Source organism: Stigmatopora argus, chromosome 3 (assembly GCF_051989625.1).
Source record: "Stigmatopora argus isolate UIUO_Sarg chromosome 3, RoL_Sarg_1.0, whole genome shotgun sequence".
Classification (NCBI taxonomy): domain Eukaryota; kingdom Metazoa; phylum Chordata; class Actinopteri; order Syngnathiformes; family Syngnathidae; genus Stigmatopora; species Stigmatopora argus.
Window position 1 is genome coordinate 14,335,782 of NC_135389.1, and position 24,217 is coordinate 14,359,998.

Here is a 24,217-nt window from a genome sequence, read left to right on the forward strand (position 1 = left end):
CTTTGTTCAAAGTAAATTTTATCCCAACCCCCCAAAAAAAAAAAACATCTGTACAGGCAACGTGGGCTCAGTTCCTACTTGGAATTTGTGTGTCACCACTTATCTCTAAGGACATGGACAATTATGGTTCGATTCCCCCTGCAGACAAAACAAACGAGATAGTGGTGCTGCTATTCTGATTCTCAACTATCTTTTTCCTCTCATCTCATTTTCTGAACCGCTTTATCCTCGTTACGGTCGCGGGGGTGTTGGAGCCATCCCAGCTGTCTCTGGGCCACAGGCGGGGGACACCCTGAATCGGTGGCCAGCCGATCGCAGGGCACAAGGAGACGGATAACCATGCACTCCCACACCCATACCTAGGGGCATCGTAGAGTGTACAATCGGCCTATCTTGCATGTTTTTGGAATGTGGGAGGAAACTGGAGTACCGGGAGGAAACCCACGCAGGCGCGGGGGAGAACATGCAAACTCCACACAGATGGACATGACCTGGATTTGAACCCAGGACCCCAGAGCTATGAGGACCACTCGCTCCACCGGGCCACCCTGATTCTCAACTACTGATATATAATGATAAATATATTACAATTTTCAATTTCCTGATATGGTAAGTAAGATCACTCCAACATTTTACAGTCATTAAGAAATCAAATTCGTTTTAAATTTTAAACATTTAACATATAACTCTTTAGTATAGTTGCACACAGTTCAATTTTAAAACATTTAGTAACTCTTAATTAGAATGATCAAGGAACTATTGTCTTAATTTGTTGCTAAGCCGGACACAGTATGGAGTGCACACGTCAACATAAAGGATGGGCATTTACGCATGCGCAAATTACACGGTCCGGCCACATAATATGTCGTACTGACAAATGCAAACCAAAGGTACAAAACAAACAGCTCGGCACGAAGTCTCCAGTTCAGTTGATGTCCTAGTAAACGGGTTTACAAACCAAAAAAACATATTTTAGGACGACGATGATGCCATTTTGAAGAAATGAATGCGGTAGTGATGGCATTCTCCCGAGATGGATGCTAGCGTCTACGTAGCCAGGTTCCGTTGTTTACTTTCGATCTTCTCGCCATCCATTCCTCGCCGACTCCCCCATTAGCAGCAAATCATGCCTACAGTGGTGTTAATGGACGCGTCCTTGTCCATGACGAGACCGGTTTCGCAGGACATCAGCGAAGAGTTCCAGAGGAAGAACTTGGCCGTACACGGCCTGAATATGTTATTCGAGCACATGGCTTCCAACTATCGTTTGGAGTTCACCGCGCTGATGGCTTTCTCGTCCCTCTGGGAACTCTTGGTGCCCTTCACCAGGGATTACAACGCTTTACAGGTACGACCCAAACGCTTTTACCGCGGGGGCTTCTGTGAGTATGAATTGTATTTCCTGACGTGCAGGACGCCCTCAGCAACCTAGAGGATTATGACAAAACCTGCGTGGAGTCCGCCTTGAATGGGGTCAGCAACGTCGTGCAGCAAGAGTGGGGCAGTGCTTGTCCATGCCAGGTGGAATATGACAGTACTAGACGTCCTCGCGTGGATTTGTTCCTCGAGCTTTGTGTTGATCTGCTTCCCCATTGTGTCCTTAAGGTGGTGCTGGTGACCGACGGCTCTCTCGGCATTGGAAAAGGCTCCCTGCGACATTCGCTGCAATCGTTGAAGCACCGCGGGGACGATAAAAAGTTCCCTTTGCCCTTCCCTTTCCCCACCAAAATGTTCATCATGTGTGTGGCCAACACAGATGAGGTATTGAATTGAATGCCTTCATTCTCATTACACAAGTACAATGAGATTTAAAGTATGTGGGGAGACTTTTAGCACCGTTGAATCGTAATATAACATAAACAAATTTCAATGAACTTGGATTACGATGCAGACATGCGCAAAAATAAATTTAATCTAACCTTACACTAAACTTAATTCTAATTTTCTTTTAAATTTTATACCATTCTTCTGGCCGGGTTGGCTCTGTTTGCCCCGCCTCCAACCTGACTTTTAGTATCGATGGGCTGTTTGCTGTTGTATTCCCTTCAAAATATTCCTAAAATGATGCACACAAATGTCCTCAAAATAGGATAACGCACGACCACTTGCCAACGAGAAGTAGTCTTGAATTAGCGATCGCTCCGCAAACGGGAGCTAACAGGCTAAGGGGAAAAAATGACATTACAAAAAGGTAGTTGTGACCACAGACATTACAAAAAGGGAGTTGCGAGCCAGTGCCCCTGATGTTCTTATGAGCAGCCAACGATAAGTAATATATACTCGCAGCGTTCGCTCCGCCATTCGCGCTGAGTGATGGAAAAAAAACACTGACAAAAATGCAACGCTCCGCCCAGTGCTCGTAGATATCTGTTATACACAAAAGAGATGCGGCAAAAAAGACACTTCGCTACAATAATAAACAGCCTCTCATGTCTTGGCCACCTGGCTTTCTCGTATCTCGAAATGTTTCTCGTATCTAGAGATAATTATTTGCTCGAAATTTTACTCGTATCTCAAAATGCTCGTATGTCGAGGTACCACTGTAGAGGTAACAATCTACATTAGTTGTAATCGTATTATTTGTCATGAATTCAAGTTACAGATGACTGTTGCTTTGGATAAATGGGAGGAGCTTCTTACTCTCAGTGGAGGTGATGGTCAGGTCTTTACTGTGGAAGGACCTCTCTGCATGCAGGGTGTGCAGGCCATGTTTGGGTATGTCTGGTGTCTGTTTAAGGATTCGGGACTAATGCACTGGCCTGTTCACAAGATGACGTTTGAGTTCTGTTTTATTTTGTGTGTCTCCAGAAGATTAATTGATAGGGCATACAGTCCCTTCCATGCAGTTTTGCATTGTGGCAACTTGTCCGCAGACGTTCAGGTGTTCCCTCGACCCGAACCTGTGGTGGTGGATGAGGAGGTGGAACCGCTTGCCCGAAATGTCAACGCAGGTACATTTGCTGCTATAACCGGATATTAGAGTTCAATAATTGGAGGCTTGTTTATTCATTTTGGTTTTAGTGGGGAATCTGGTTTTCGAAAGGTGCATTATAATTACTAATTCCTACTTAGCATTTTTTTAAAATGTGCACGTTGTTCTCTTTGTTGCAGATCTGGAAATTGTGGGATTTATTGAAATAGCTGACATATCCAGTCCTCCTGTCATATCTAGACACCTGGTCCTGCCTATTGCTGTCAACAAAGGTGTGCACACTGATGTACAAGGTGTGTTTAAATAGCACAGTGAGAAGTTTTAAACAAAGAATTTTGTTTCAGAAGTTGATGACGTTGGCACAGGCGCTGCAGATGAGTTGGAAGAGGAAGTATCTGCCAGTCAAATGGCAGGTAAAAGTCCAAACTTCTGCGTGCTCTTGCATGGCAGCCTAAAAGTGGAGGGCATGGTGGCCCTTGTCCAATTAGGGTAAGAGTCCAAAAATGTGAAAGTAAATTACTACTAAATATACTTTTTGTCTCATTCTTGCTATTAGGTATTACAGTTGGAAAACAACAAACAATGATGAGTGGTTGAATCCGGTCTGCTTTTCCTAGGTCCGAATGGTTTGGCATGTTGTACTCCCAAGCAGACAGCAAGAAAAAATCCAATCTGATGATGTCACTGTTTGAACCCAGTACTGAGCCTCTGCCTTGGCTGGGAAAAATCACTCATTTGGGACCCATCTCAGGTAACACCATCATGCACATGGCAACCCATATTTTTTTTCCAATGGAAATTGGCCTCACACTCCCTATTTGAAGCCTTGTAAATTTTCACACTTACCTTGAGCACTTTCTCCTTAAGGACAAAAGTCTTTCTCTACGCGAACATAATCAATATTGTCACTTGATCAATAATATATCAGATAAGAAAAAATAACTTTTCCTGTCTCTTTTTCATGCCTTTTTAGAAGCTCTGGAAAATCCTTACGGGGAGGATGACAGTAAAAGTCCTTTCCCTGTGCAGCCGCCCGTCAAAAGAAGCTATGCACAGAATGTCACCGTGTGGATTAAAGCAAGCGGCCTACAGGTGAAGTATACCCAATTTTTTTCCAGTAAAAGAAATGTTCCATTCTTTCATTTGATCTTATATTTGAATGCACAATTGTTTGGCTTTTCACCCGTTTGAGAGAACATATTTAAAGCTCCTTTTTTATGCATTTCAGACTGATGTGCAAAAGATTCTGAGGAATGCAAGAAAACTACCTGATAAAACACAAACCTTCTACAAGGTAAAAATAAGATGCACTGCATACTATCTCTATCTTTCTGTCTGTTTACCAATTATTTCTTGAATTCTCCCAGGAGCTGAACCGTCTCCGCAAGGCTGCCTTAGCGTTCGGATTCTGGGACCTCCTCAAGGGAGTGGCTGAGCTGCTGGAGCGGGAATGCACGCTGCTGCCAGACTCGTCCCACCCCGACGCCGCCTTCCAGCTCTCGCACGCGGCACAGCAGCTCAAGCTGGCCAGCACTGGTGATTCCCAATATGCCGCCTTTGACCACAACATTGTTCCCATGCACACAGACTTCTCAAATTGAGGCATCTCTAACTTGGTCAGAAAATGCACTGCGGACAATTCAGGGAAAAAGGTTTGCTCTTAAAAACATTTCTCCTCTTGTAAAAAAAAAAAAAAGTTTTTATACTTCTTATTAGTAAAGTGTGTCAAATTACAAATCACTGTCGTTTGAACACCAATGTGTTTTAATGAAAACACACATCAGCATCGAATTTGCATTTGGTATGGTATGGTAGCCATGCATGTTTTGGGGAGGAAACCAGAATACCTGGAAAAAAAACTCACGCAACCACAGGAAGAACATGCAAACTATACACAGCAAGATCAGAACCCATCGGGAATTGAGCCCTCAAGCTTACAACTGAGGTCAGAGGAATATGCTAACTATCACGACAAAGCGAATAAATACAGAAATTCTCTGATTATGACTCCCAATACTACAGTGATATTGTTGAACAAATAGCATTAATCTAATTTGGGGATTTAAGGGCAATGATTAGATGCAGCTATCAAATTTGACAAGAAATCGATTATTAATACTACTGTTTTGGTCCCAAAACAATTTGGTACCGGTTCTGAAACAACTGCTGATGAACAGATCATATAAAAACCAACGTATACTGTAAATGTAGTTTATTTGTATTATTATTCAGTTCAGGAATCGTTTACGCACTGGAACCGTTTTAAAAAAGTACTGTGTCAAATTTGAAAAACATGTTTTCACTTTTCTTACTTAAACAAAACTTTATATTTAGCAAGCAGATATTTAGTAGAACTGTGAAAGTCGTTATAAAACCCTCAAGCAAACTTTGCAAATCAACAGCAGGAAGGACGTTTAGCCGACAATGAAAGGTGCCTATAAAACCAAACTGTCTCGAGAAAATTATTTATAGGCAATAAAAAAGTGGCAAGGTAATTCTTCACTGAGACTTCCTCTTCTTGGTCCTGAATCGTCTCTGCCTTTGCTTGTAGAGATGACGGAAATTGATCAAAAGTCCTTAAAGAATCAAAGAACGAGACAATTTATTTGTATTGCAGTTTTAAAAGTTGGCTTCACGCTTACCTAGGACCATGAGAGCAAGATGGACGCGCAAAACGTAGGAGAAGTTCAAAGATGTGCCCAAGGCCTCGGGTAGAGGAATGCTGAACAGGTTGGTTTTGTCAAAAATGGGGATGGACTGCATCACAGCAACAGCTGCGGAGTGGCGACACTCGTATTTGTCTTTTGGCGTTAATCGACTTTCGGATGGGTGAACATAAACATACCCTCGGCGAGAGCCCCTAATGGGTAGAGAGGTATCCAAAGGGAGTATCGAAGCCATGTCAGGATTTTCCACTCTGTGTTGAAGCATCCCAGCATGTAGAATGGATACCTGCATCAAAAGCCTCATTAAATCTATGGCTCGAAATTGTTAATGCGATCGAAAGCAGAAATACAAGAGAATATACTTTACATGGCTTAATGTCTGAAAACAGTGATTAATTGCTACTAGATATGAGGAAATACCTACAAAAACTAACCTTAAACCCAGTGACAGGTAAAAAAAAAATGTCCAAATGAAAGAGTATGACCTACCTAAATATTTCAATGGCGCTCCACAGATAGAAAACAAAGAAAACCACCGGCTTATTCTGCATTTCTTCCAAGCAACCGAAAATGATGAAGAGGATGAAATTCCTTCCAAACAACTATGTATAGAGCAAATGTTACATTACATTACATTACATTACAGTATAACTTTTAACTATGCACGTTCCATTTTCTTGCCAACCTGTATAAGTGTCGGGATCACACCCGTCCGGACCACACCGAAAGCCGCGTTGAGAACTTCAATACATGCAAAAATCTGGCAGAAGAACATGACGCCAGAAATGGTGTGAAACGTGTCGTAGAGGGAATCTGAAATACGACGCGCAGACGTTAGCGTAGTCGTCACGTGAGGGGAAAAAAGAACTTGCACGCTCCAATACTTGCCTTGACCAAACATGAGGAGACGGATTGTCATGTTGACGAAGATCCATGAGTAGCCGAGAAATTGAACCAAATTGTATGCAAACAAAAACACTGTTTTCAGACTGATGAAGTCTGTAACACAAGAACAGCTTTTTTGAATGATTTCCCTTTACTTGAGCATCTCATCATTTGTTCAAATTTGCACCGTGGGTTAGTTGAAGGTGAAACTTGTCTTTCAATATAATTGGCAGAACTCACCTTCCTCATAACGCTGCGAAACTTTCCGCCGTTTTTTTTTCTCCTCCTTTGCAAAGTAGAAGACATGAGTGCCATTTAAAAGAGTTGAATTTCAACTTATTTGATCAAGTGCTCCCCGAAAAATAGGAGCTCAAGTTTCAAGAAAAGACCACAAAACGAAATTAAGAAATTGATTATGCAATAGCTCAAAAGCAAAACGGCCGTACACACCTTCTGCCTGCTCTCTAACTCGGCGTCTGACTCGTCAAGCCAGCGGTCAAAGTCGGGAGCCAAAAAGAGCGGTTTTCGCTCCGGTCTGGTCAACCTTTCCCACCAGCCTTGCTGAATTTTTTGAATGGTGATGCTCACTTGCCGTTGAGTGGACTTGTTAGCCACCTGCATGGAAGTTATTTAGGCGCATGATTAAGGACATGTATGTAAAGTGAGTACTGTATATACAACCATTACCTTTGTTTTTACGGGTGAAAACAATTCCAAGGTAAACTCGTACAAATTTTGACCCTTAGCACCATAACCCACGGCTGCACACATGGAATATGCAATTGCAAGACAAGATAAGCATAAACACACACACACACGCAATCAGAAAAAAAACATCACCTTGAAAGTATAGCATGTTGTCATCAATGTAGACTTTGATATTCTGCAGGAAGGGAAAAAAGGTGCAGGTTGAGCCATATGAGAATGAGATTTTAAAATGTTGAGTTACAATAACTATACATGTATTTGCATTAATGTGCTACAAAATTATCAGAAGTATTTTTGCTTCATTAATTGGCTGCCATTGACGGTGATAGACGTCTAATATATTGATTTTTGGAGGCTGGAACGATCGCTGCCAGCCTCCTCGTCCAATTAGATTGGACGTCGCTCACCGTCAATGGCAGGTAATTAGGTAAGGAGTCTAAATCAAATGACTAATAATTATATTATCTGGCTGAACATAATGAGAGGACAAATAATTGGTCCCAAGACAATAGGATCTATACTTAGTGGTTATGACTTTTTATTGTTGTAGCCAGTGAGTGGGAGATAAAAGCTCACCTGAGCGTCAGTCAACTCCACCCGAAGGTAGATTTCTTCGTGGCGTTGAGCCCAGTAAACAAGTGGCGTTAATGCCATAGTTATTTTTATGCCAGTCAAATTAGTAGTTTTAAAAACAAACAAAGAATTGATCAATTCCCTCACTCACGCTAACCGTCTAGCAATCCGCCAGAACATTCCGCAAACGGGAACGCTCTCATGATGTCATCAAGGGACGTGCGCGGTCTCGTCAGAATGACGCATGCCTACATCCTGTTCTCTGATTGGTTTCTTTTCGTTATTGTCGATTCCGGTTGGCGGTTGGGATTTATTTGCGGAAGTTGAAATGTTTGGAAAGGATCTACAGAAGAAACGGTCGTTTTCTTTGATAAAACGCCCACCATGCAGGCGGATGAAGATGTTTGTCATCCTCGAAGCGAATGGGTGAAGTCTCCTGAAACTTTTTGTGTTCTTGTTGGAGTGACTGGGAGTGTAGCTGCTCTCAAACTTCCTAATTTAGTCTCTGAACTTCTGCTTCTACCCGGGGTGAGCTTTAAAAATACGCCTGTTTCTTGGAGCATTCTGGTGATTATATATTAAATCTCGTAATGTGAACTAGTAAATACATATGACTGACAATCACTACTGATAATGGGTCTGGGCCCGTTTAATTAAAAACAGTTTTTGTGTGCACCATCACTGAGCAAGCACCTCAAAGACACTTGAACTCATAGACCCCTACTTTGCAGCCAGATTTTTTTAACATGGGATTGGAAGTCTTGTGCCGCCTGGCGGTAAAATATGAGCATTAACTGCCATCCCGTCCATTTCAATTGAATTGGGCATCTTTTGTTCTCAAGTACAGGCATGAAGTGTATTGTTTTGGGTTTTATTTCTATTTCAGGTGGACGTAAGAGTGGTCACAACTGAGCATGCCCAGCACTTCTATAGCCCCGAAGAGGTGTCAGCGAAAGTTTACAGTGACAAAGATGAATGGGAGGTACGTGTTTAGAGTAAGGTGGAAGCCGTTTTGATCAGATATCATGACATTCCAAATGAAGTTTTTTTTAGTTCAGATTTCAATATTATTTATCATCACCATTTTTCTTTGTTAACAGGTATGTCATATTTATAGATTCAACACAACAAATACAATGTTTCACTCTTCCCTTCGCTGCAACACATGTCCACGTCCATTCTATTTTCGTTTCAGATGTGGAGTCAAAGATCTGACCCGGTGCTGCACATTGAACTCAGACGCTGGGCGGACCTACTTGTCATTGCCCCCTTAGATGCAAACACGCTTGGAAAGCTCTCGAGTGGCATATGTGATAATCTGCTGGTAAGAATACTCAATGTTCCGAGGTATTTTTGGCCAGACGCAAAGTTGAAACGAGTCAGTGTTTGTCGTTGGCAGACGTGTGTGGTGAGGGCTTGGGATAGCAGTCGCCCTCTCCTCTTCTGCCCTGCTATGAACACTGCTATGTGGCAGCATCCCATCACAGCCCAGCAAGTACAAAGGCTGAAGGAGTTTGGTTATGTGGAAATCCCCTGCATTGCAAAGAAGCTGGTGTGTGGAGACAAAGGTATGGAAATACATAATATTAAAAACACAAGATATTAGGGAAAATGTAATGTGTTGTAGGCAAAGGTGCCATGGCAGAAGTGTCGACTATCATCAGTGTTATAGAGCAGTACCGTCGGCAAACCAGTCAGCCTTCTCCACCAAGAACATGACAACATTGGATTGGATAACTTTGGATAACAGCAGGCAGCACTTTTACCTTTTTTTGACCATGTCATTCATCAAAGCTGTTTCTTGTTCTCAAGTTCGACAATCTTTTGTTTTGTTTATTCGCTGCCCTGGCCCAAAACAATGTAAATTTGTGGGCAAGCTAACTAAAATCAAGCAGTGAAGTCCAACTTGAATCTCTGGCCAGCCTATTTTTAGGGCACATCTTGAATAGCAAATATTTAACCAAACAGGCATGTTGTCTGAGTCATTGTTTTTGGACGAAATGCACAAAAGTGCAGAGAAGACGCGTACATTTCAAAGTGGTCTTTTTTCTCCTATAAGTTGGCCACAACATTTCCTTGACATTTTTACTCTCCCACACATTGGCACGCAAAGTTCCATTGTTGATTTACTGTGTGAAAGAAACCTGGTGCATACCAAAGATCCACTGTCAAGTTTCTGCATTGAAAAAAATGCATAAAAATATTGGACCAACAAAAAGGTACTTCAAGAATATTAGGCAGTTAAGCATGCTTTTTAACAAATGAATTTCCACACCCAGCCTCAGCCTGTATATATAGTAAGGCTTTTTTCTTTAAAAAATCGACATAGTATAGTAAGGCTAAGAAAGTCGGAGAATAAATCTGACTTCTGATTCTTCTCCTACTTCTTCTCCCTGCTGTGGTCCAGTGGCAAAAATATTGGTTCAGAACTTGAGGTGGGAATCAGGAGTGAGTTCAATTCCACTCTTTGCAATTCACAAATTGTTTATTGAGGTAATGAAAAGGATAAATATAACTTCCAATCACTTCATTTCAGAAGTCACTGTGGTCCAGTTGCAAAGACAAACGGTCAGAACTTCTGGTGGACTCAAGTTCAAATCAGGAGTGAGTTCAATTCCACTCTTTGCAATTCTCAAATTGTTTATTGAGGTAATGAAAAGGATAGATATAACTTCCAATCACATCATTTCAGAAGTCACTGTGGTCCAGTGGCAAAGACAATGGGTCAGAACTTCAGGTGGACTCAAGTTCAAATCAGGAATGAGTTCAATTCCACTCTTTGCAATTCTCAAATTGTTTATTGAGGTAATGAAAAGGATAGATATAACTTCCAATCACATTATTTCAGAAGTCACTGTGGTCCAGTGGCAAAGACAAAACGGTCAGAACTTCTGGTGGACTCAAGTTCAAATCAGGAGTGAGTTCAATTCCACTCTTTGCAATTCTCAAATTGTTTATTTAGGTAATGAAAAGGATAAATATAACTTCCAATCACGTATAGGCGGGCCGCCTCGTGGTGTAGTGGGTAAGTCGCCTGCCTGCGACATGGGTGTCGAGGGTTCACATCCCGGTGTCGCCAGTCAACGACTGTATGGTGTCGGCAGTCGGCCGCAGGCCGACTGTCGAACACCACCAGGAACCCCCCCTCCCAACTGTCTTCCGGTCAGCCGAAGGCTGACCGGAAATATTGTTTTGCTGAAAAAAATGACTAAGTCTTTATTTGAATGAAAAAAGGATTACCCATTTACTGAACTACTAGTGTAGTGATTAGTCAAACGAGAGCGGGATTCGAACCCCATCTCCCACATGGCAGTCAAATCCACTAACTTGAGGTCTGCCTGACCCATTGTCTTTGCCACTGGACCACAGTGACTTCTGAAATGATATGATTGGAAGTTATATTTATCATTTTCATCACCTCAATAAACAATTTGAGATTTGCAAAGAGTGGACTTGAACTCACTCCAGATTTGAACTTGTGTCCAACTTCAATTTCAACCCATTGTTCTTGCCACTGGACCACAGTGTCTTCTGAAATGATGTGATTGGAAGTTATATTTATCCTTTTAATTACCTCAATAAACAATTTGAGAATTGCAGAGTGGAATCAAACTCACTTCTGATTTGAACTTGAGTCCACCTGAAGTTCTAACCCATTGTCTGTGCCACTGCACCACTGTAAAGTTGGAAGTTGTATTTATCCTTTTCATTACCTCAATAAACAATTTGAGAATTGCAACGAGTGGAATTGAACTCACTCCTGATTCCCGCCTCATGTTCTGACCCAATGATTTTGCCAGTGGACCACAGCAACAACTAGAAGGTGAAGTTGCTATGTCATTTTTTAAAGAAAAAAAGCCTTACTATACTATGTCGTTTTTTAAGAAAAGAAGCCGTACTATACAATATCGTTTTTTAAGAAAAAAAGGCTTACTCTACTATGTCGTTTTTCAAGAAAAAAAGCCATGCTATACTATGTCGTTTTTTAGGAAAAAAAGCCTTCCTCTACTATGTCGTTTTTCAAGAAAAAAAGCCATGCTATACTATGTTGTTTTTTAGGGGGGGAAAGCCATACTATACTATGTCGTTTTTTAAGAAAAAAAGCCTTACTATACTATGTCGTTTTTTAAGAAAAAAAGCCATACTATACTATGTCGTTTTTTAGGGGGAAAAGCCATACTATACTATGTCGGTTTTTAGGGAAAAAGCCTTCCTCTACTATGTCGTTTTTCAAGAAAAAAAAGCCATGCTATACTATGTCGTTTTTTTAGGGGGAAAAAGCCATACTATACTATGTCGTTTTTTCAGGAAAAAAAGCCTTACTATACATGGTCATTTTTTAAGAAAAAAGCCTTACTATACATGGTCTTTTTTGTAAATAAAAAGCCTTACTATACTATGTCGTCTTCTAAGAAAAACGCTTTACTGTACATGGTCGTTTTTTTTAAATAAAAAAGCCTTACTATACATGGTCATTTTTTAAGAAAAAAAGCCTTACTATACTATGTCGTCTTTTAAGAAAAACGCTTTACTGTACATGGACGTTTTTTAAAAATAAAAAAGCCTTACTATACATGGTCATTTTTTAATAAAAACCCTTAATATACATGGTCATTTTTAAAGAAAAAAGCCTGACTATATATACATAGTATTTATTTTTTAAACAAATAAAAGCTTTACTTTACATCGACCACTTTTTTTAAAAGAAAAAGCCTTACGATGTCCAGCCATTCAAGTCATTTTGCATGCCAGCTTTACGTTTGTACCAAATCTCGGGGTATTCTTTGCTCAGTTATGAAGCACGTCTGATAAGATGAATAAATATTTGACATTATCGTCGACAAGGAAAAAGAGTGTCGCCAAACTTTCGTCAAAACATATACAGACGTTCCCCTACTTACGAACGCAATTGGTTCCGAGTGATTGTTCATAAGTTGAATTTGTTTGTAAGTTGATTCAGTGCTATATTTTGTATTATAATTTATGTTTAAGGCGGATATAAGTATATTGAAGGTTTATATAAGTGCATTTGTATGTTTAAGGCTTGTATAAGTAACACGCATTGGTTTGTACTGAAAAAAAAAAACATTTAATAAAATTGAGAGAATATGTACAGTACTGTAGAGAGAGATTTATGTATTAGAAACTGGCCAAAAGAAGCGACCTAATGACGATTGCACAGTTTTCTTCTTTTTTTCATCATAAATGATGCGGTAGCACTGTATGGCATCATTCAATTGATTTGCAAACTTTGTGCAACGTTCAATATTTGGGTCCTGCTGCTCGATCTTTCTGTTTATAAATGGTACTGACGGTCGAACGATTCAATGCCCGTGAAACGCTTACCACTCTCACGCGCATCAAGCTTCGTTATTATTGCCACTCGTTTCAAATGAAATGGCTTGCCTCTTCCTTGCAACTCCCTCAATAGAAGCCTTTAGCTTTTTACCAACCATATTCAATATTGGATGCATGAGATATTTAATGATACAAATGAAAAAGGTTCTTTGCACACTGGAGATACATTCACGCACTTCCGCATTGCAACGAAGAAGAAGGTAGATGTTGGGTGAGCTGAGCTCTCACAGCGCCAGGCGTCGGTATTAGCGGCGGAAAGAAGTACTACTCCGGAAACGGCGCGAAATACAAAATTGGACTTGCGAACATTTTTGGACTTAAACGCTATTTGCAGACATGTTCGTATGTACCGTTGTTCGTAAGTTGAATGTTCGTAAGTAGGGGAGCGTCTGTAATTCTTCTATCTCATTTTGGTGAATGATTTGATGAAGCCTGCTCCAAGGCCAAGCAAAATGTCTGCCACACCCAGCTAAACAATTCTACTATGCTCGATTTAATGCCATGAAAATATTTAAATTATGCTCATGAGGAAACAGTAGCATTGTCTGCTGTAAATCTAGTGTTATGCAAATAGTGCGGTTTGAAAATAATGCAGAGAAGTCAGAACACTTGATGTTAACACACTTGGAATGTTGAATCCACAGCTATTGCTGAAGAACAGCTTTGAGTTAGTTAGCTCATGTCCTGCTGACTTCATAAGGCATTTTTGTACAAATCTACAAAGTACATTTGAATTTTAGGGTAACCGTATCTGCGTTTTTTGGGGGGGTAGGTGCATGCAAAAAGTTCTTTTAACTTGCATCACACAGAAATTCTTTTGAAGATAGTTTTACATCATCGTTATTCAAACACTGCAAAATTGGAACAAGACCGTTTTTGTAGCTATCACAAAACTAGAGAAATTTATTTTGCTATGCTCGTCACAACTGAAAAAGAAATTCTGATCTGTGTGATAAAACAATAATCTGGAGGTGTTTCATTATTGTGCAAACAACAGAATGTTTATACTCAAAAGAAAATATATTGACATGCTATAATGACTAAAAGTTTGTGTTTAATCAGGCAACTACAAGGCCATATTTTTGATAACAGCAGATGCCTAAAAGGTCTGCAATCATGTGCTACAAATATTTTAAGTGGATTAGTGGAACTAGTACAATTTAACTCATTGGCTGCCATTGACGGCAAAATGACATCCAATCTATTTGAAACTCAGGGCCTGCAAGACCTTCTCTGCTGGCCTAAAAAGTATCAGAATCACAGACTGATGTCAATTATATTTTTTGTCCATGAATAATTCCAAATTGTCTGTCAGCTTCTTTAAATGCTTTCCCCCTGGTTGATGGGCTTTGATGTGATTTAGTGACACCAAGGGCTTCTCGCAGGCGTAGGCATATGTCATTGCCTTCTCGTCATTTTTGCAAGAAAAAAGGCCTTACTATATGTAGTCATTTTTGCAAGAAAAAAGCCTTATTATACATGGTAGCCAATTTGTTTGCAAACATTTTGCTGTCTGCACACACGTGGGGCTACATCATGCTAATGTCAAAAGTCACTCTTAAGACGAGAACTGGGGCTTCAAAATCCCCAAATGACAACGTACCGAATGTGCTGCATCGTCCTGTGAGAAGTTTGTCAGGCTTTCTTCGGCAAATTGTCACTTTTGAGCTGCTCTGGAATGCACGCCCGTGCTGCCTCCTGGCTCATCAGCCATTTTGGGGTTTGACGTCGGCTATTTGAACTCTGACCTCGGCCACGCCTATTAAAAATAGACACACAAAAAATATAAATTGTTTTCATAATAATGTGCGTTAGTCAGTGTGTGTGTGTGGGGGGGCGCTGTAAATGCTTTTGGGTTGGACTTTAATACTTAAAAAAATACATTGTTTTCATAATAACATGCATTAATCAGTGGGTGGGGCGGGGGCGGGGCTGTAAATACGTGTTGATTGGGCTTTCATACTTAAAGAAATACTACATTGTTTTCATCATAACGTGCATTAGTCAGTGGGGGGAGCTGTAAATACTTTTTGGTTCGGCTTTAATTCTTTAAAATACAGTATTGCACTTTATGAACATTATGATGACATGCACTTTAGTCTTTATTTTTTACTTCTAGACATTTAAATGATACTTGGCAGTGGTGTGCCGTCAGGGCCTTCAAGGCCTTCTCTGCTGGCCTAAGAAATATCTGAATCACAGACTGACGTTAATTATATTTTGTCCATGAATACTTATTAAATAATTCCAAATTGTCTGTTAGCTTCCTTTGATTGCTTTTCCCCCTGGTTGCACTGCTTCCAGATGTGTGTTTTCATATTGAAGCATTTAACCAATCACATTTCAGCCATTATTTGTTGCCAGGGTCAGAAATCTGCCTCAAGATCTTCACAATCAGTTCTGCAGGATCTGCTGCATTAAACAAGCGTCAATACTGTTGCTTTAACCAATCAGAACTCGATTTGGTGACACCAAGGCCTTCTCGCAGGCGTAGGGATACGTCATCGCTTTCACCAACTATGATTGGCTAGTGATAGAGTGGACTAGCTAGAGCTACCAAAGTGTATCTGGAGCGAGCTGCACAAGCAAATATATTGTTGTGTTGATTTAATAGCGGTTTTGTCACCCTGTACTGGCTGAAGGAGAAGAAATTGATTTGTTTGCAGATTTACTGTCATAGCCATTTTTAAGACAGACTTTTCAAGGAAAAAAAAGCTGGACATCATTAAGAAAGGTTGGCCAACTCCAAAGCAAGCAAGTCTGTCACAACCGGGAACAAACATTTTCAGCACTAAATTGAATAAAAACGTTTGCCAGAAATACGACAGGATAGGCTCAACTTTCAGCATTAGCTTTGATGGCGATAGAAAAGGAGGAAAGAAAGGAGGATGGATATTGTGTACAGGTAAAAAGGATTTTTGGTGAGTAAAATATGGCTATATTCCTAAATAATAATTCAATTGTATGAGGTTATTATTGATGATTATTTTATGTGTCACAAGCTGTACCTGCAGTAGAGGTTTTATAGTCATAAAATAGTTTTTGAGGGTTGGATTGATTCGCTGAAGGCGTCACTAGGAAATTCATGGACCGCCGCTGCTGTTAAGGGATAATAACCCCCCTTTTAAACCATTGACTGCTATTGATGTCCAATCAATTTGAACCGTTTGGGCAGGCATTAATCATATATTTATAAAATGGATATATTTTTAACCAGTCCTCTTTTCCTTCATCATATTTGTCACCTGATTGTCCATGTCAATATTTTGCTCATGACCAGGTGTGTTTTCTGATGCAACTCCAACACAACCTGGGCTCATATGTTCTTGTGGGGATTGTGCAGCACCCTCTCAACACACGTGATTTCCTGAGAGAGCGCCTGCAGTTCTTCAATGCGTCACACAAGATTCTTCCAACCATAGACACGGTGCAAATATACTTTGCAATTAGTATTGTATTATCAGCTATTTGGAGCTAAAACACAATTTGTTGAATACATTCCCACAAAACTTCCAATTCCACTATGAGAACATCATTTCTGTCGTAGTTCTGCTTTGCAGTATTTTCTGCGTCTCTCTTCACCGACGGTAATATTGGGAGATAGGAATGAAGGAAGGTTATTACTTTGGATCGTTTTCAATTTCAAAATAAAATGCTGTTGCTGTTTAATGATTCACTCGCATCGACAGGGGGAAAGGGAAAAGTTCAATGGAGAGTTGACCCCTTTCTGGGAGATCTTTGCCCCGAAGTCATGAAGCTCTAGAATTCCAATTTTCACTTACTTCCATGATTCTTCCTGTTGCTTGTTCATGAGCTCCATTACCATGGCAACGGGAGGCATGGGGCTGCTCCCCACGAGAAAAGCCCCCGCCGTCTTCTCCTCGGTCGATGGCCCCCCTCCTCAGCCTCAGCGTTTCACCTGCGGGAGCCGGGGACGTGCCGAGACCAAACCGTGGTGCTCCTTTGGGGGCTCATAAATGAAGGTCCGACCGGTAGATGAAGACGAGCCCGAATGATGCAAGTGAGGTGTCGGGTGAGCTCATTCTGAAAGTAAGAAAAAACAAGAGAATGAATGATGGTGCATCTCAAATGATGGATATTCATTTTTGGGGGCAAAAGTGCCAAGTGTGGTTGGACCGGCCCATTTGAGTACAACAGAAAATAATTTTCTTTAAAAAAAAGGTGGTTTTAGTTAAAACAACTTGAAGGGAACATTTGGCTATGATAACCGGAATTAAATGTCTTAAAATTACAAGCAAACAATACAGCATAATTTTCTGACATAAATCCTCAACTCGCGTTTTCTCTGCGGTTATCGAATTTTGACTGGTCCCTCGGCTCATTAAACATGCAAGATGTTTTTAGACGTGTTTCACACATTTAATAATTGAAACATGAGGGACCTTCTGCAATCATCAACACAATCGAAGCTTTGGAATAAGTAATAGTCTTAAGATAAGGACAAAACGCAATAGAGAATAAAACATTTCTATAAAGAGACAAAAGATCTAAGTTTCAACATTGGATGTTTTTTCTGTATCTAATATTCAACAGCCAAGAGAATTATGCACGGAAACACTGTTTTTTTTGTTTTTTGGCCGACACTTCTCTACCGTAAAGAAGTAGCTGTTCATATCTTTAGCACCCCCTCAAGCAATATTTGCTAATCCATGCCTGGTTCCAGAGCAAGACCCCCGGTGACCTGCATCAGGGAAAAATAAATTGGGTTTATTGTTTTTACTCCTCATAAGATGTCATTTGAGCCATTTTTTTTTTAAAATCTGCCCTTTGTCATGGGCCTCATAAATCCCTCCTTTCCATGAGCCTCAGTTATCTAAAACCTTGAGTCTCAGTTATCTAAAACCTTGAGTTATGGGGACGTGATCTTCTTGCTCAGGTTGTGGACATCTGGGAATGCTGTGAAGAGGACATGTCTGATCTCAAGCATTTGATTGATGATATTTTAATCAGCAGACCCGCTAAAAAACATTTTTTTAGATCTCCCATAAGAATCAAAGGAACAGAAAATGCAAACTCCACAGTAAGGAGCCACCTGGTATCAAACCCTCGAACCCAGAACTACGAGGCAGACGCGCTATCTACAGGCAGGGGTGGGCAAACTATTCCACAAAGCGCCATAATAGTATGGGTTTTCATTCCAACCACTCAAGGACACCTTTTCATCAATCTGGTGTGCTGCAAGTGCAATCCGCGAATTGCAGTCAGGTTCTTCTTGTTTACCGCAGAAATCTCATTGGTTAAAATCTCTGTCCTGGATCGGTTAGAACAAAAGTGCCATCGAGAACCGGTTTGCCCACTCCTGTCGCCTAACGACATGTCAGCCGGGCTGCCTATTGACATATATTGGGGGGGGGGATCCGAATTGACCCACAGTATGAACAGAATTTAGATTAGGATCAGGGCCCACGTGAATGGGTTCAAAAGAGGTGAAATCAATGAGTTAGTAAATGTTCTCCATGAGTAATTCCACCAATGAGAGACAAAGTTGTTCCGATCACGTGCTTAAAGACCAAACTCCGCCTATTGATCACAGACCATGCCTTCTTGTTGCCCCCACCTCCCTTTTTGTCTCTGCCGAATTCTCTCTTCAAGTCTTCCCTCCCCAAAAGCGCGTGGACGGACATCCGCGGGGCGCGGGAAAGTCACCCAGGGCAGACCCCAACTCAACGACCACCCCTGGGCACCTTTTATGTTTCCACCTCAGCCATCTGTAATCTAAAGGATTTCCCGGGGCTGCTCCGCGGACAAACGATAACTTTCCCATTTTGGACTTTTTTCTTCTCCACAGCTCACGTTTGTTTTTGTCGAAAGTGCCGCGTGACATCACAGCGAGGTAAAAGAAACACTTCACACACTTTCGTTGTTGTTTAGCTCATCATGACAGTCGGGAGGAGTGCAAAAATAAATGTATGAAGTGACGTTTTTGTCTATTAAATGCACGTTTAGGACTCTGCTCTCCGACCACTTAGGATGAGACGATTTGAGGTTGTTTCAAGCATGCAATCCTCCACTCTGGCGTGTTAACGTGTTAAATTCCCCACGTATCGAAGATGTTCAACTGGTTTCCTGCCGACAGTCAAAATGTCTAATGACACGTCGCAATGAATCGTGCCACAACATGACAATACAATAGTTTTTTTTTTTTCATACAACTTTACGAGCGTTTTCTTTCCCCTGTTGTTGCCGTTTTATCACCGGAAACACACGCACTAGAAAAAGAGCCACAGTCTCAACATTTTGGCAACAGGATGGCAAGATAATGATTGCTTCTTCCTGGAAAGGAAAGGATTGGTGTACTGGAAATGTATTTTTTGCCAAAATGTGTGCCTAACTTTGATGTGCATAAAGTAGCAAAAGCAGCAACTTAAAAAAAATGCTATTTTTAATTGTGAAAACTATATATATTTAACGAGTTATGATTGTTTTTCCCCATATTTTAAAATACGTCAATGTTTTTAAAAGCTAAATGAAATGAATTAAACCCCGTGACACACACATGGGTGAGGCCATACTAGACACACACACACACACACACACACACACACACACTGCTGTGTGTGTGTGTGTGATATCTTCAACCTACACAAGGGACTAAAGATGGAAATTAGCCCTCGGCTACAATTTTACATATTTACATATACTGTATGTTCATTAACATGAATATAAATATGTTCATTAATATGCGCTGCCCCTTATTAAATAAATAAAAGTAAAACAAATCTAAACAAAATCCCTGATATATACATGCAAGTTAATATTTTTTTAACCTCATAGTATTTAAATCATTGCATGAGACAGTTAATAGGACATCCAATTCATTTAAACTGGGAATACTGTCCATGCCACTGACGGCACTAGACGTCCAGTACATTTTGACAGCGAGGGGCGAATGATCGTACATTCGTCAAGCAACTGACGAGATAAACGAGTGCCCTCGTAAGGGTTAAAAAAGGAATAAATCATGCATGAAAGGGTTAAAATAAAATCTACCTTTGACATCCATTTCATTTGAAGTGGGAGGGCTGTGAGCGAACATTCATATGTTCATTCATGACCAGCCCCTAGTGGGCAAACAGATAAAGCACAGACAGTTTCACCAATCAGGTTTACGCAGAAACAAGAAGCACCTGCCTGCAATCTACTGAGTGCACTTGATTGGTTGGGACAAAAAAACACACCCACTGCGGCCCCTTGTGGAATAGTTTGCCCACCCCTGCTCTAGATTCTGTATGTGTGTTTGCATGCACATTACAAATCAGATCACCTACATTAGGTGTGCTTACACTTGTTTTATTTCCTTAGGTCTGGAGCCACATCACAGTCTGATAAGCGGATCAAACAGTTGAAGCTCAATGAGACATTTTGAAGCAGGATGCCATTATTTGATGAAAGTGTGGTCTTTTCTGGAGCGTCAAGTCCTTCAGACATGTCTGGGTTTATTGCAAAACCGGTGCTTCATTACGGCGGGCTCTATTTTTCCAACCACACCCGAGGAACGGACGCAGCAGAGTTTACATCACCTTGGACTAACTCCAGCACTTCGCTGCAGGACACGAGAAGTCCCACGACTCACGCTTCGGGCGCGGAAACCAGCAACGACAATTCATCTGGGGAATTTGACAATCCTGTTCACATAGCTATTCCAAAAGCTGTATATGGACATAACCCATGTTACCGTAGTCTGGGGTGCATGATGGGACATCGGTACACTGTGGAACACAGAGCGCAGGCGGCTGATTTTGAGCCCGGTGAGGAAGAGGTCAAGAAGACAAGCGCAGAAAATTTGAGCAGGGGTAGACCTGCTCAAATGGAGCCAAACTACAGTGGCTTTTCCTCTCTGTCTCCTCTCTCCATGCTAACTTTAAGTGAGCAGAGAAGACATTTACAGTCTTCCCCTGGAGGCTACGCAAGCCTACCCCCCTCTCATACAAATCATGAGCATATGACCTCAGAGCTTTATCAAGAATGTTTTCCCATGTCCAAATATGGCCATCCAACAAAGCACTCAATGTTTTACTACCCGCGGGGCAATGTGGAGGTGGAAAACAGAACATATTGTCGCGATATTAGTGGTAAACAGCGGGCACTAAATTGTGAAATTCCTTTATTTTTGCATAGCGCTGAAACCCAACCGAGCCACTCTTTTGTGCAGGGCTTTGACTATCCATGTTATGCTCATCCTAGATTTCATTTAAGTCCAGTTCAAAATGTAGAAAGGCAACACATTCAGCCTGGGCTGCCTTCACACAGAGTGACTTTTTCTCCATCAGATCAACATTTGTCCCCCCAGGCAGCCTGTCTTCAGAGGCGCGCCATCGACCAGCTTGTCGGACCACTGGAAACTTCCCATTCCACGCAACATATGGACTCTATCAGTCCGACCCGGCACGCTAGCCCATTTGTGTTGCCATCCCCCAATGAAATGAGCAAACTGTATCCATCGATCAACAGTCGACTCAATCATCAGATGGATGAATCGGTCCTTTCACCTTCTGCCTTGGCCAAAGAGCAATATTCCTCTTATGAAGACCAGGTTTCATGCCTTAAAGACTTTACCATTTCCAGAGGGATGCGACATCCTCATTCCGTCAAAATAGGTTCGGATCTCTTCTGCTCAACGTCATCTCATGGGCCTAATTCTCAAACGGTCATTGTAACGGGTAATAAGCACAATAGATTTCCACATTACTCTCCCAACTCCGCTCTTAAAGGCGGCCTGAAGAGACGAATCAAAGAGGAGCCCATAGATTTGTGTGAAACTGAATTGATCAAACGGCAGAAAAAGCTAGAAATCGATGAGCTCCTGATACAAAATCAACCGAGTTCCCCTGGCATGCCAGTTATTGACACTGTCTTTAGTTTGGCACCTGTCCAGGAAGGTTTAGAAACATCTAGAATTTTACTTCTGGGCGAAGGACCTCAGAAAGGTGCCCTCTGGCAAGTCAAACCCACAACACCCCCCAGAGAAATCAAACCTGATCCTGCTGGACCACCCGCTCATGTCTGTGAGCAGATGCCTGAAGTACAACTGACTGAACCTGCAAAGATTAAAGTGGAAAAAACAGATCAGTCCGACACATGCGATGCTAGCGAAAATTCTCCTAGCGATGCAATACAGGATGAAACCAAACCACAAGCCGAAGACGTGACTTTGTCAACCGCGAAGCCCATGCTGGTGATTCAGATAAGCGCACACGAGGGACTTGAATGTAAAACGTCATCACTTGAAGACAACAATCCGTCGCTTGCGACCGAACGGCCGAGCGAACCTTCTGTCGGTACTCCTATGACGCCACAGGTGACCAATGAGTCCAAACCCGTCAGTCCACTTGGATCAGTTAAACCCAAATTAGTTATCAACAACCTTCCGCCTGAGTTTCTAAACTTGAACTCCGACCACAATTCCCAGCTCCCTGCCTTGAAGTGCTTTCCTCCTGTGGCGGCTCCAGAAACACCTGAGCAAATCCGGCCTAAATTGTCACCAACAAGAGAGAAACCTATTCGAAAGCGTTTCTTAGAGCTACATCGCACCCTCTTAAAGCAGGTAGCCAAATGTGTGTTTGGCACCTCAGAGCAGCAACTCAGTACCTGGCGCTCTCAGCTGGGACTTAAAGAACCCTCCTCCAACAAAGCCCAGAAAGTATCCTGCTTGTTGGGGATGAAAGCCAGGCACAAGTGGTTCAATGAAGAGATCAGCTCTGCTCTTCAGGAGGTGCAAGATCGGTTCAAAGAGTACATCGTCCATGAACGCTGCCCTTTTCCTCACGTCATGAGAACGGGGGCAGTGTTCCTCCCCATGCTGGTGGTCAAAGAAATCCTATTTCCCATTGTGCCCGGCGCTTATGTTGACCAAGTCCTGCAAGAACACAAAGTGGAACTGCGGCCCACGACCCTCTCCGAGGAGAAGATCCTCGCCCAGCTCCACAAGCCCTGCTCGTCCCGCCTCGGGAGGCTCATGTCGCTCAAACATCTGCCTGACGTCTACACCGATGTGCTGAACCTCTTTTATTACTCCAGTGTCTGCAAGCACCTAGGTGAGTGCCCTAAATTAATTTGGATCTCATCAGCCAATGAAAAAGTTGGATACAGATCAAATAAAAAATACTGGAAAAAAAACACCCAAACCATTTCTGGACCTGGTTCCACTTATTCGCACGTGTTAGTTATCAAAAGGTTTCACACGTTTCTGATTCGCCATCAGGAGACATCCAGAAACCAAATAAAATGCATTTATTTTTTACAGAATCAACGTCACCTGATGTCCAAAAGACTATGCAGGTATTTTATTTGTCACTAAATCTCAGACTGGGGTTTCTCTCCACGAAAATGTTAGTTCCCTCACAGTCTTCTAATAAGCTTAATCCAAATTTCCTGTCCCTGCTGTGGTAGCGGTACACATGGTAATTGCATTTAGCTTTCTGTTACTTATCTTGGCCTTTAAAGCTAAGCATGTATCCAGTGCCTGCTTCTCAATATATCTGCACTCCTTATTCTGCACGGTTCGTCTTCTATTTGTCCATTGCTTGTTGGATAGGAATGTTTTTGTGGTTTAAAAAAACAACAACTTCAAATTGATCATTGCGTTTGTGAAACCTAAAAAGACAATAGGTTGCACTTTTCCCCTTGCAGCACATCAGTTGCTTCTAGTGCAGTTTGATTGCTCAGAGACTTTATTTTTTATTTTTTTTGCTTTAAGAGAATACACCCCCAAAAAGCATAATCTGGTAACTGTAGAAAATGACAGATTTTTTTTTCAGGCCGCCAAATTATAGAATTTTTACTGTTATGACTTGTCAGTGGCAATGAATGAATAGGCTTGTTGGCTTAGTCAGAAGATGCCAGTGATTTATGTATTTTGATAATTCAAGTCAAATACACGTATGTTTTCAGTACTATCATACTTTTCGTCTGCTGTAAATCAAATCACTATGCAGAAATTAATGGCAGTTACAGATCCTGTAAACAAGGCATTTCCTAACTTTAATACAAAAAGTGATTTATCATTTACTTGTTAAATTATATTTTGCCTTATTTTTACTGATCTACAAAATATGGTAATCGGATCGATCTTGGC

The 24,217-nt window shown here is 41.4% G+C and overlaps 4 protein-coding genes and 1 long non-coding RNA gene across 23 annotated transcripts in view; 3 read left to right on the plus strand and 2 right to left on the minus strand.

Moving 5' to 3' along the window:
• Window positions 1-788: 788 nt before the first annotated feature.
• ints14 (integrator complex subunit 14) lies at window positions 789-7,479 on the plus strand. Of its 3 annotated transcripts, XR_013299473.1 has the most exons (12): window positions 790-1,348; window positions 1,414-1,521; window positions 1,606-1,761; window positions 2,597-2,715; window positions 2,809-2,951; window positions 3,112-3,204; window positions 3,277-3,421; window positions 3,550-3,683; window positions 3,906-4,024; window positions 4,161-4,226; window positions 4,300-4,584; window positions 5,550-7,479. XR_013299473.1 is itself a non-coding variant. In XM_077595331.1 (11 exons), exons 1-11 carry the CDS (start codon window positions 1,127-1,129, stop codon window positions 4,531-4,533), a joined length of 1,536 nt encoding a protein of 511 aa, XP_077451457.1. In that variant the 5' UTR covers window positions 789-1,126; the 3' UTR covers window positions 4,534-5,427. The 3 variants fall into 3 exon arrangements, 2 of the variants coding, with proteins under 2 accessions (XP_077451457.1, XP_077451456.1); XM_077595331.1 differs by lacking the exon at window positions 5,550-7,479 and having other exon boundaries at window positions 789-1,348; window positions 3,280-3,421; window positions 4,300-5,427; XM_077595330.1 differs by lacking the exon at window positions 5,550-7,479 and having other exon boundaries at window positions 4,300-5,427.
• hacd3 (3-hydroxyacyl-CoA dehydratase 3) lies at window positions 5,130-7,999 on the minus strand. The gene is made up of 11 exons (XM_077595332.1): window positions 7,768-7,999; window positions 7,324-7,366; window positions 7,171-7,244; window positions 6,934-7,098; window positions 6,724-6,769; window positions 6,487-6,597; window positions 6,284-6,411; window positions 6,088-6,200; window positions 5,778-5,884; window positions 5,575-5,706; window positions 5,130-5,508 (listed from the first exon to the last, which is right to left on the minus strand). The coding sequence occupies exons 1-11, from the start codon at window positions 7,843-7,845 to the stop codon at window positions 5,432-5,434; spliced, it is 1,074 nt and encodes a 357-aa protein (XP_077451458.1). The 5' UTR covers window positions 7,846-7,999; the 3' UTR covers window positions 5,130-5,431.
• A 76-nt stretch (window positions 8,000-8,075) lies between these two features.
• ppcdc (phosphopantothenoylcysteine decarboxylase) lies at window positions 8,076-9,729 on the plus strand. Of its 3 annotated transcripts, none has more exons than XM_077596341.1 (5): window positions 8,076-8,331; window positions 8,651-8,746; window positions 8,960-9,088; window positions 9,164-9,332; window positions 9,392-9,729. In XM_077596341.1, exons 1-5 carry the CDS (start codon window positions 8,149-8,151, stop codon window positions 9,481-9,483), a joined length of 669 nt encoding a protein of 222 aa, XP_077452467.1. In that variant the 5' UTR covers window positions 8,076-8,148; the 3' UTR covers window positions 9,484-9,729. The 3 variants fall into 3 exon arrangements, with proteins under 3 accessions (XP_077452467.1, XP_077452469.1, XP_077452468.1); XM_077596343.1 differs by having other exon boundaries at window positions 9,164-9,316; XM_077596342.1 differs by having other exon boundaries at window positions 8,076-8,292.
• Window positions 9,730-14,168: 4,439 nt separating this feature from the next.
• On the minus strand, window positions 14,169-20,190 carry LOC144071662 (uncharacterized). Of its 2 annotated transcripts, none has more exons than XR_013299693.1 (3): window positions 20,134-20,190; window positions 16,905-17,166; window positions 14,169-14,881 (listed from the first exon to the last, which is right to left on the minus strand). It is a non-coding gene; the product is annotated as an uncharacterized LOC144071662 (long non-coding RNA). The 2 variants fall into 2 exon arrangements; XR_013299694.1 differs by lacking the exon at window positions 20,134-20,190 and adding an exon at window positions 18,299-18,438.
• c3h15orf39 (chromosome 3 C15orf39 homolog) overlaps window positions 18,723-24,217 on the plus strand; it is a 32,730-nt gene continuing 27,235 nt past the window's right edge. For all 14 annotated transcript variants that reach the window (XM_077596946.1, XM_077596956.1, XM_077596957.1 and 11 more), the window contains exons 1-2: window positions 18,723-18,976; window positions 20,446-23,177. In XM_077596946.1, coding sequence (XP_077453072.1) covers window positions 20,516-23,177 — 2,662 coding nt within the window. In that variant the 5' untranslated portion in view covers window positions 18,723-18,976; window positions 20,446-20,515. The remainder of the gene's footprint in view (window positions 18,977-20,445; window positions 23,178-24,217) is intronic.

Coding starts and splice junctions, on each gene's coding strand:
- hacd3 (XM_077595332.1), bottom strand. CDS start 7,845: ATGGCATTAACGCCACTTGTTTACTGGGCTCAACGCCACGAAGAAATC. Junction 5,707..5,777: donor ATTAGGGGCTCTCGCCGAGG/GTATGTTTATGT, acceptor GCCACTCCGCAG/CTGTTGCTGTGATGCAGTCC. Junction 5,509..5,574: donor TCTTGCTCTCATGGTCCTAG/GTAAGCGTGAAG, acceptor TGATTCTTTAAG/GACTTTTGATCAATTTCCGT.
- ppcdc (XM_077596341.1), top strand. CDS start 8,149: ATGCAGGCGGATGAAGATGTTTGTCATCCTCGAAGCGAATGGGTGAAG. Junction 8,332..8,650: donor CTGTTTCTTGGAGCATTCTG/GTGATTATATAT, acceptor TTTCTATTTCAG/GTGGACGTAAGAGTGGTCAC. Junction 8,747..8,959: donor GTGACAAAGATGAATGGGAG/GTACGTGTTTAG, acceptor TTTTCGTTTCAG/ATGTGGAGTCAAAGATCTGA.
- ints14 (XM_077595330.1), top strand. CDS start 1,127: ATGCCTACAGTGGTGTTAATGGACGCGTCCTTGTCCATGACGAGACCG. Junction 3,422..3,549: donor GTGGCCCTTGTCCAATTAGG/GTAAGAGTCCAA, acceptor TGCTTTTCCTAG/GTCCGAATGGTTTGGCATGT. Junction 4,025..4,160: donor TTAAAGCAAGCGGCCTACAG/GTGAAGTATACC, acceptor TATGCATTTCAG/ACTGATGTGCAAAAGATTCT.